At 34.0% G+C, this 11,678-nt stretch overlaps 2 protein-coding genes across 2 annotated transcripts; one reads left to right on the forward strand and one right to left on the reverse strand.

Annotated features, from left to right (window-relative positions):
• The first annotated feature begins 2,667 nt into the window (after window positions 1-2,667).
• On the forward strand, window positions 2,668-5,432 carry LOC132614422 (glucan endo-1,3-beta-glucosidase 8-like). The gene is made up of 2 exons (XM_060328876.1): window positions 2,668-3,190; window positions 4,077-5,432. Exons 1-2 carry the CDS (start codon window positions 2,838-2,840, stop codon window positions 5,206-5,208), a joined length of 1,485 nt encoding a protein of 494 aa, XP_060184859.1. The 5' UTR covers window positions 2,668-2,837; the 3' UTR covers window positions 5,209-5,432.
• Window positions 5,433-5,852: 420 nt separating this feature from the next.
• LOC132615572 (tropinone reductase-like 3) lies at window positions 5,853-10,745 on the reverse strand. Its single transcript, XM_060330180.1, has 6 exons — window positions 10,429-10,745; window positions 9,001-9,117; window positions 7,154-7,288; window positions 6,868-6,993; window positions 6,315-6,416; window positions 5,853-6,220 (listed from the first exon to the last, which is right to left on the reverse strand). Exons 1-6 carry the CDS (start codon window positions 10,558-10,560, stop codon window positions 6,071-6,073), a joined length of 762 nt encoding a protein of 253 aa, XP_060186163.1. The 5' UTR covers window positions 10,561-10,745; the 3' UTR covers window positions 5,853-6,070.
• Between the last annotated feature and the right edge of the window lie 933 nt (window positions 10,746-11,678).

The raw sequence follows: 11,678 nt of genomic DNA on the forward strand, positions 1-11,678 counted from the left end.
TTTCGCTTTTTTTATCTGGTTTACGTTCATGAACAGATAAGCATCTTTAGGCTAACCTAGCTTCCTCCGTCCCTCGGGGCCAACAAGGGGTAGTACGAGAATACTCACATGTTGCATATCGACTATGCCTTTCGGCTTGATCTTAGGCCTTGACTAGCTCTTCATGGACGAACCTTGCGGAGGAAGTCCGACTAATCTAAAATCCGAGTCGCATAAGGCTTGTTAAAGGAGGAAGTTCTTTCTATTAGATTTTTTGTTAGAGGAGGAAGTACGTTCTATTAGATTTTTATCCCCCGGCTTGGGACCTAAACCTTTGATTAAGGGTGAAACATCTTTTCCGTGCTACCAGAAGGAATGAGATTTGAAACAGAAAATACAATTTAAGGTATAAAAATATATATACAACTAACAATTTATTTGATTAAAAGGAGAAAAAGAAGAAAAGTTGACAAGCTGGCTAGTTTTTAACACTAAATTTTAAACTATATCCATTATAAAAGTAAACCAATTAAATTATGTTTTGTCACATCAAAATAATTGAACTTTATTCGCTATAATAATAAATTCGTTAAATTTTACCAGATATAAAAGTGATGTTACAAAATTGTCGCGTTAAAGTAATTGTATCTTGTTCAGTTTTAACCAATATTTACTTAACATCATCCACTATTAACGATAAAATTTCCTTTAACATGATTTTAGTAATCCCAAAAGTTTACCCACTATAATGATGAAAAACTCCATCACCGATAACTTTAGTTGAAGTTTGTTGACTTTAATCTTATAGTAGGTACATTTCAATTAATTTAATGTGGAAAAAAGAGTTTAATATTTACTTTAATTTGGATAGCCTTAGCCCTTAAGTAGTCTACGTCTCCAATTTGCTATGAAATTTGTTAAATTCCTTTAAATTTCGGCAAATGATAATATCAAACTTTTTTCTTTTATTTTCCTCAACTCTGTGCTTAGTGTTTTAAAAGGCGGGGGCACGAGGCTAGGCATAAGCCCCGAGACACGGGCGTAAATCCCATGAATCTACATGGCGTATGTCTCATGTATCTTCAATTTTATAATTTTATTATTAAAAAATAAGCGAATGTAAAATTTTCATTAAAATTCTGCAAATAAATTCAAATAAATCACCAATAATATAAAAAGAATTATTATAATTATTATTTGACAAAGATCACAACACAAAAAAATGATAATAGCCTAGATAATCATTAAAATGAAATCTTCATTCATTTCATCATCAATATCCAAATCTATTAGTTCTTCTCACCCTCAACAAATATTTGCACTGACTTTTATTTATATATTCAAAGAAGAAGAAGGGTAAGAGCAATGACAAAAAAATGGATGAAGTTTCTTCAGGAACATAGTGCTATGAAATCTCTATCATATTAATTTCATACATAATCATCTAAAAAAACTATTTATGGCAGTGTAATTTTCTACGAGAGTTGTCTATGAGAGTTGCTTTATTTATTTATTTATATATTTTAAGAAAAATCACTACAACATGAAAACATGATAATATAATAATATAAAGTATAAATATTATTACAATAATAATAAAAATCATAACCTATAGCAAAAGGACTTTTAAAACCAAAAAACAAAAAAATTAAATTAACGCCCGGGGCTTACGCTTTTGGGCCCAGGACTTACGCCCCAAATTCTAGGTCGTACGCCCTATGGATCTACGCCTTTCATTTGCGCCCGAAGCTTTTTTGGTACACTCCGCCCTGAAAACGCTTCTGAAAACACTGTCTGTGCTACACTTAAGGTATAAAAGAATATTTTTTATGTTTGGTGAATTAAAATTTTTAATGATTTTTTTTAGAAAAAAAATTCTTAAAAATAAAGAAAATGATTTCTCTAGTGAAAGTAGGAATTTTTTTTTCATAAATATCATTTCACACTGATTGTCTTCTCCCATCCTTTAACACCTCACCCGATGGTACCATCCCCACCACCCCTCACACCCCTACATCTACCCTATCCTTTACAGTATTTGCCTAATTATATCCAAATATTGTTAAAATAATATTTTCTGTGTACCACCATATAAGAAAATATGTAAGAATACCATTTCTCGCTTGGATGGCCGTTACTTACATGTACTTATTGTTATTTAAATATAATATTTGTTTTAATTGTTACTTAAATTTATCGTTCTGTGTTGTCAAATTTGTTATGTAATGATGAAAAATGTCATTTCGTGTAACAATCGATTTAGTGTGATCGAGTCATTATCTTATTTTTCCCCATCTTGCCCATAATTAGTATTTAATCATCTTATTTTACCCTTTGCACTACCTTTTTTCTTTATAATAACTCTATGCGATACCCTACCTCATTTTTTGGTAATATTGTATGCTTATCCTTCACATTGTTGGTACATAACATTATGACATTGAGACCACAAAAAATGACTCAATCATTCAAACATTATATTCATCAAAACAATACAGTACAATACGATATATTATAAAATAATATGTACAATCATCCAAACAATCTGTAATATTTTTCAAGAAAACATTTTCCATAAAAATCATTTTTTTTTCGTATCAGACACACCCTTAGACTGATATAATGAATAAATTAATCAGAATAAGAAACACTTTATTAGAAGCTGTGTTAAAGTGGGCCCTGGCTGCTTAACTGAATAACTGAATCAAGATTCCCTTCACTTCCCTTGTGAACTTTTCCCTGTCTCCTTCACATTTCTTCACACAAAACCAAAAAAAAAAAACTCCCATTTTCAACTTTATTTCATACAAATTTTTCAAGATTCATCAAAGGGGTTGTAGATAAGTGGAAAAACTATAATGGGTAATCAAAAAAACAATGATTTCTTGATTCTGTGTATTTTTGGATTAGCATTTTTGGGTATGTTATCAAGTTGTTTAGGTAGTGTTGGAGTGAACTGGGGAACAATGGCAACTCACCAATTACCACCAAATAGTGTTGTGAAGATGTTAAAAGAAAATGGTTTTGATAAAGTGAAATTATTTGAAGCAGATGAAGTGATTTTGAATGCTTTAGTTGGTAGTGATATTGAAGTTATGCTTGCAATTCCTAATTATATGTTGAAAGATTTGAGTTCTGATCCTTTAATTGCTGCTTCTTGGGTTGATGCTAATGTCACTGCTTATGCTTATACAAATGGAGTCAAAATCAGGTTCAGTTTTCATCATTTCTTGATAGTCCTCCTAGTTTCTTTAATATTTTTTGTTTAGTTGAGCTAAGGGTGTGTTTGGTATGAAGGGAACTATCTTCTACCCAAAAAAAAAACGCCTCAGGAGGTTCATTCTGGGACGGGTTCAGATCAATTACAATACATGGGCTCTATGCAGGAAGGGGTTGGATTAGGAGCGTCTTTAAATGTGATTCTTTCTGTATTTGTTCGATGAAAATAAGTGATTTTCTTATGTGTTTTCTTGTGTTTGGTAAGTATAGCAGCAAATATTGTTCGCATTTGTATATAATCTAGGCAAACACTATGAGGATATGGGTGGGGGTAGGGGTGGTGGATGGTGGAGATGAGAGCTGTGGGGGTGGGGTGTGTTCAAAGGTGCGGAGGAGACACTCAGTGCGAAAAGCCTTTTAACTTCCATCGAACTTGTTTTCCAAGAGAATATTTTTTAAAAATGACCAAAACACCGCCTAAATAGAAAAACAATTATTTAGAGACCCCAACTTATTTAGGACCGAGACGTAACCATTGTACGTAACGAGATCAAGACAATAAGAATTGAATCCACATCTCCTGTGGTTGGAACTTTCACTGCTTTCTTGATTGTTGAAGTAATTTCATTTGCTTTATCAAAATATATGCACTGGTTAAATACAAGGTTTGTGGCTTTGTGCAATTTACTCCCAAGAATTTCAACTTCTGATAATGATTTAATGAACTGCAGAAATTTGTTAGTTTATTTTAGTTTGAAAGTAGCATGTTCTGCAGTGTTGTCCACTACAGGAAAATAAATATTAGGAGGATTTCTTGAGAGTTTCTCTTTAAATTTCTAAATAGTAGTTCTCAATTTCAAACTCTCAAATGAATGTAGGTATGTGGCAGTGGGAAACGAGCCATTTCTAGAAACGTACAACGGAACTTACCTACAGTACATATTACCAGCACTAAAAAATGTTCAAGAATCCATCAACAAAGCTGGATTAGGTGCAGAGGTGAAAGCAACTATCCCTTTCAATGCAGACATTTACTACTCCCCCGAGTCGAATCAAGTTCCCTCTGCTGGTGATTTCAGGCCAGAAGCACGCGATTTAACCCTCCAAATTGTCCAATATCTGTATTCCAATAATGCCCCTTTCGTCGTTAACATCTATCCTTTCCTCAGTCTCTACGGAAACATCTACTTTCCATTAGACTTTGCCTTTTTTGACGGCTCAAAAGTCAAGCCTGTCAGGGACGGAGGTAATGTTTACACGAATGTGTTTGATGCAAATTTTGATACTCTTGTATGGTCGTTGAAGAAAGCTGGTTTCCCTGACATGAAAATCGTAGTTGGAGAAGTAGGCTGGCCAACAGATGGAGATAAAAATGCAAACATCGAAAACGCTATGAGATTTAACCAAGGGTTAATCAAACATTGTTTGAGTGGACAAGGAACCCCTGCTAGAAAAGGCAAGAAAATAGAGGTTTATTTATTCAGCCTCATTGATGAGAATGCTAAAAGTATTGCTCCAGGTAACTTTGAGAGGCATTGGGGAATGTTTGAATTCGACGGAAAGCCAAAATACGAGCTGGATTTATCCGGGATGATGCAGAAAGATAAAGGGTTGGTTGCAGTAGAAGGTGTAAACTATATGCAAAAAAAGTGGTGTGTATTAAAACCACTGAACGTCGTAGATAATGCAGAAGACTTACCCAAAAACGTTGATTACGCGTGCAGTCTCTCGGATTGCACGGCTTTGGGATATGGCTCTTCATGCAACCATCTTAGCACGGACGGGAATGCCTCATATGCTTTTAACATGTACTATCAACTCAAGAATCAGAACAGTTGGGACTGTGATTTTGATGAACTGGCAGTGGTGACTGACGAGGATCCATCCGACGATAAGTGCCGGTTCCCAGTGATGATTGCTGTTGCTGTAGGTCATTCTCTGGTGGTGCTGTTGCACAGGAAGTTACTGTACATCATACTTGTTGCTATTCTTGTTTTGATGGATGTTTAGTATTCTTCCTGCTACTTGTTTCCTATAGAAAGTCACTTTAATACACACAGGTAATTCAGTATGTTCAAGTAAATCTCATTCTAAATTCTGACACTATGATGCTAAATCTCTCCAAAGATGCTGCTCCACACCCATGTCGAATTTTCCAAAAATGCGCCACTTTCAGAGGATCAGATACAGGATGTGTCAAATGCACGAGTTGGGCTGTATTTGAGCGGGTCAAAATGGGCTGAGTTAATAAGTAACCCGCCCAAAAGTTACTTGGCTGAAATGGGTTTAAAAAGCAGGTCATAATTCAACCTGTCTAATTCTTACTAAATTTTAATTTCTTTGTTTGTTCTTTTATAATTTTTGAAGTATTTAATAATTTTTTCTTTTCTTTATTATAACTATATAACATATCAAATTACAAAAATATCTTTCTGAAAACATTTTGACAACATTTCTCATAGATCAATTTTGGCTACATATCAACCCAATTTTAGATGGGCTGAGCTCGTAAATGGGCAGGTCATTCTTGAACAGGTTGTGGGGATCGTGTTTTTATGGGTTGATTTTGCCATCCCTTCCAATATGTACCTGTAGACATTATTGAAGTGTTCAAGCAACTCTGATAGAAACATATCTGTGGAAAGAAGCCAGCATCAATGAAAATGCATCATTAATCGCTCCAATATAGGAGTAATACTTCTTAAATGCAAGGAAAAGAAACATCAAAAGGGGAGAACATAGTACCCCTTGTATTTTAGGTGTAATTTTAAACACTACCATTAAAAAAAGATTCTTAACATCATAGTATGTCCTCTTATGGAGAACAGATAAGAGACTATAAAAGCCAGGGAAAGGAACTAAAACATAAATGCTACAGTCTTGAATGCATTCCACCAGCAACTACAAGAGTTTCTCCGGTGACATAAGCAGCATCGTCTGAAGCGAGATAGGCAGTAGCTGCGGCCATGTCTTGTGTTGTTCCGAGCCTATTCAGCAATGTCTTAGCCTCAAGTTCTCTCCTCTAAAGACAATAAGTGTCCAGTTAATAAACTGTGAATTTGACCCTTTTTTTTAACCAAAGAGAGATAAGAGATCTAAAAGTAACGTGAACTTACCAAATCAGCATTCCCCGTGATGAACTCAGCAAAATGTGTGGGTACAAAACCTGGTGCTACACAGTTCACACGAGTATTTGGAGCCATTTCAGCCGCTAAAGCCTGAAAGCCCACAAGGTTAGAAGGAAACTAATAAGAATTCGGGAATCTTCAGCGTATGGCTTTTTCACTCTTTAAATTTTGTCCCCGTTAGCCCCAGATCCAGGATTTAAGTTTTATCAGTTCAACATTTAAGGTTTTTACTGTTGAACCCATTATATCTTTAAATTATGCATATCTACTATTTGTTGCAATTTTTGTAATTTTTTCCACATAAATTTATGCACCGTGCCAAAAGTATTGGGTTCAGATGAACCTAGTATTTGGTACGGAAGGGCTACATCCGCCTATGGTTAGCCCAGCAGACTAAATTTTGCCTTTAAAAGTAGTTGGATGAATTTTTCTTTATAGGCTAACGGAGACAGAATATAAAAAGTGTCGCGATAAAAGCCATTTGTGTAAAAGCCCCATAGGATGTTGTGACTTGATATGCCAATAATGCCATGATAAGTACCTTGGTCAGCCCAAGAAGGGCTGTTTTTGTTACGCCATACATTCCCATGGCGGCTGGTGGTTGATAACCAGCAATAGAGGAAATTATAACAACTGAGGAACCCTTCTGAAGGTATGGAGCTGCATCCTATAAGTGGTTAAAAGAGTAAAATATTATGCACAATGCCAAGAACAATTAAAATTGAGGTGATAAAAAGAAAATATTAGCATCCTATAATGTCTTTTCTAGAGGTATACACGAATATCAAACATCTTTCTCTTGAATTTACTCGTACCAAATGACTTACTTGAAGTAATAATATAGCGGCTTTCACGTTGATGTCCCACAACTTGTCAAGGGCTGGTTCTTTAATTTCCAATATTGCATCCACCGTAGGATTTACAGCAGCATTTGATACAATGACATCTAATTTCCCGTATTTCTGGATAATGACAAGTTCCAATTTAGTGAAATTGGATTAAGCACAGAATTCCCTAGTCATCTTTCACACTTTGTAAGTAGACGAAGTTATAACCACAAAGGATGAAATGGTTAAAGAAAAAAAGAACTCTCCAAAGAAACAATTTTGAGCTCCAAGAGATTAAAGTATCCTCACTCATGAATAAGAAAATTTGTGGGAAATAAAGAATTTATTTTAGAATTTATAGGGTCTGAAAATAACTAATAAGTCACTGGCACTGGACTCAAATTTAACATCTTCACAAGTCTAAAAGAGATGTCCAAGATATTCCATAAACTTTTTATCAATATGATTCCTCAAAATGGCTCCATCTCTAGCAAACAAGGAGAGCAGCCATTTTGAAAAGAGTAACCAACAACCACTCCAATATGAAGAAACGGTTAGACACCCATCAAACTCATGAGCGAAGAGCAATTAAGGAGAAAGAATCTCCAGGTACTCACTTTACACAAAAAGAGTCTGCTAGTCTAACTAATTGGTTCGCTTATCTATGATGAGAGGCAATTGCTCAGTAGAAAATAATCTACATTCAACTATTAATAACCTCACAAGTCACAACCTAATCATAATTCCTGAAGAATATTATGCTCACATTAACATCCAAGGGTGTGGTCAAGGTGGGAGTCGCCTCTGTGGTGGACAAGATAAGGAAAGCAGGGCTGAGATGGTTTGGGCATGTGAAGAGGAGATGCCCAGTGAGCAAGAGTGAGGAGGTGTGAGGCTGGATATAGTGGATGCGAGGAGAGGAAGAGGTAGGCCGAAGAAGTATCTGGGAGAGGTGATTAGACAGGACATGTCACAGCTTCAGCTTACCGAGGACATGACCTTAGATAGGAAGGTGTGGAGGTCGCAGATTAGGGTAGAAGGTTTGTAACTAGTTGCTTTTCGGCGGGATCAGGCTTGATGGTAGTCTGGAGCACCGTGTTTGTCATATTATTAGCCTTATTCATGTATTTCTTAATTTTGATAACTATTACCATCTGTTGTTCATTGTGTTTCGGATATCCCAATATTTCACTATTGTTGTTCTTTTTCCAGATGCTTTGTACTGCTTTCCTATTAGTTGTCATGTTTTCTTCATTTTCGTATTTCCTTTTTCATAACTACTTTGATTGATACACTTGAGCCAAGAGTCTTTCGGAAACAGCCTCTACCTCCACGAGGTAGGGGTAAGGTCTGCGTACACTCTACCTACCCTAGACCTCACTTGTGGAATTACATTGGGTATGTTGTTATTGTTGTTTGCCCAAGCTTTGATGTGCAGAGTTACCTAGTGCCTGTGTTGGTGCGGAAGGTAGCGAGTACTCGGTGGTGCATAAGTTGGCCCAACACTACCTTTATAAAATAGTTATGCTCACACTAGGAAAAAAAAATACAAGCTAACTAGTTTCTTTCACCAGCAAATTTAGCCAGTCAAGAATTCAAGCACCAATCGAATTAATTTCCGTGTATACCTCGGTCTAGTTTCTTTCACCAGCAAATTTAGCCAATGAAGGATTCAAGCACTAATCAGAGTAATATCTATACATATCTCGGTTTTAATAACTTCCAGGCTTATACCAAATCGACCATAGAGAGAGTTCATTAGTATCTTGTAGATATATACCATACATATGAACTCAAACTTCTGAATTTGATTAATTGAACATGTATTAAGTACACTAGTGGGATACCTGAATGGTCTTGTCGACCAAATTCTTCCTTTGTTGTGCAACGGCCACATGACATACTACTCCAAAAACTTCGATTCCTCTATCGCTGAGTTTCTGTACTGCTTCATCCACATTTTTCTGTAAACAGATTAAAAGAACACCTCAAGTCAAAACACCAGATGCACAAACAAGCAACCAATATAATACACAATTTCAAAAAAAATAAAAAAATCTATATATGTTCAAAACATACAAGAAGCAAATAAAATCCACTTTTCAGCAGACCTAATACATAAATAGGCCTTTAAACTTGGCCTCAGCTGGCAAGTATGCCCTCCAACTTTGAGTGTGCACAAGCAGGCACCTCAACTTGTATAAATTTGAACAAGTAAACATAAATGCTGATGTGGCACATAAATATTGGAGGGCCACGTCAATGCCACATTAGCATTTGTGTTTATTTGTTCAACTTTATACAAGTTGAGGTGCCTACTTGTCAAAGTTGAAGGGCATACTTGCCAGCTGAAGCCAAGTTTAAGGGCCTATTTATGTATTATGTCATATTAGTATGTTGCACTAATATGCACATCTCAAATTCTACAAAGATTCAAATTTTCCAATACATCCATTTTAGAATAGGCAATCAAGCACAGAAAAGGATCAACACACGACAAGAGATGATGAGATATCAACAAAGATCTGAACTGACAAAATATCTATTTCACATTATGCAATAACACACAGAAAGGATCAAACTTTGATCAAATTAGAAACACCCATATGAAAAAAATTCATAGAACATTTACAGTAAATATTGAAATGATGAAACACCAATGTTAGAATATGCAATCAAACACAGAAAAGCATCAAACTTTGGCCAAACTAGAAAGACCCATATGAAGAATTCACAAAAAATTGACAAGAAATTATGAAATACCAACAAAGAATGATCACAAAAAGATAAAAAAAAATCAACAATTTATAATAATAATAATAATAATAATAATAATAATAATAATAATAACATCAAACACAGTAAAAGCATCAAACTTTGGCCAAAAGTAGTGAGACACAAATGAAGAATACACAAAAACTTGAAAAGAATTTATGAAATATCAACAAAGAATTATCACAAGAAGATAAAATAAATCAACAATTTAAAATGTTTTAAAAAACATCAAACACAGAAAAAGCATCAAACTTTGGCCAAAATTATAGACACCCATATGAAGAATTCACCAAAACTTGAACAAAGAATTATCACAAAGATAAAATAAATCAACAATTTATTTTATTTTATTTTTCAAAAAAACATCAAACACAGAAAAAGAATCAAACTTTGCCAAAATTATAGACACCCATATAAAGAATTCACAAAAACTTGACAAGATATTATGAAATATCAACAAATAATTTTCACAAAAATATCAAATTTTCCCCCTTTTTTACCTGTTTTCTAGAGGAAATAACAACAGAAGCACCTTCTAAACCTAGTCTTTCAGCTATGCTAAATCCAATACCTTGTGTTGAAGCTGTTACAATTGCTACTTTTCCTTTAAATCTTTTACCAAATTTCTCCATTGCTAACTAATAATCTCAAACACTTCAGTTTTTTTTTTTTTTTTTAAGAGAAACAAAAAAAGAAAAAGTGCTGATTTTTTTTTTTTTTTTTTTATATTGAAGTGCGATAGTTTAATTCTTCTGATATCTTGGGAATGTGAAGTTTTTGTGTTTGGATTGGGATGCTTAACGATGTTGATAACGAAATTTTGTGTGTTCACACCATGGGAATGAGTTTAATACTACTTCCCATGCGCCCATCATTTGATACATTTTTTTTAAAATATTTTTTATTTGATAATAATTTAATTTTAAATTTTAACTTTTACCTTTAACCACAAGATCTATAATCACACAAATATCTTTACCTTATATATATAAATTACGAGATTTAAAAATCTTAATTTATTTTTTAGATTTAATATTCAGTCAAATTATATCGCATAAATTAAAACGAAAAAGGTACTATTTACTTACTATTATATAAGAAGCAGTTCCAACTGATTCCCCTTGTCCTCCTTGCCGACCTTATTGACACTTTTGGCATTTACCTGACGTTGGTATCTTACTATAAAAGGGTTCCTATAATCTCTAAACATATAAAAGCGGTACAATGGCATCTTACTAAATATCCTTCTTCTTTGCTCAAACTTTAGTTTATCCTATTTAGAGCTGCTAAATTGTCACACCAATTTAATTCAAATTTAGTCACATCCATCATAACCTTTATTGTACAATTTTACATTATGATAAACTTTGAGAAGAAAAGATATAAATGACAGTAAACATAAATTATTAAATTTGACCTAAATAGTCATATAAATTTATTCCATTTGATTCATTATAGTCAAAATAGTGTGGCAAAAAGATCTTATTGTATTTAATTTATCCCTTTACTTTTTTTTGTTTATAAATATAACGAAGTTCAAGAACTTTTAAACTGCTTGAGTCCCAATCTAATAACAAGTGGCATGTCAGTTTATTTTTGGATTTAAAATTCTTTTACTTTCTTTTTTATTGAATAAAAAAGCCGGCTTGTGATTTTCTTCTTGGAATCCAAATCTAACCAAACAAAAAAAAAAACAAAAAAAAAGGGACTTTTTAATGCATTGTCTCACAAATCGACACTTTGGACAGCA

This window comes from Lycium barbarum, chromosome 10 (assembly GCF_019175385.1).
Source record: "Lycium barbarum isolate Lr01 chromosome 10, ASM1917538v2, whole genome shotgun sequence".
NCBI lineage: Eukaryota > Viridiplantae > Streptophyta > Magnoliopsida > Solanales > Solanaceae > Lycium > Lycium barbarum.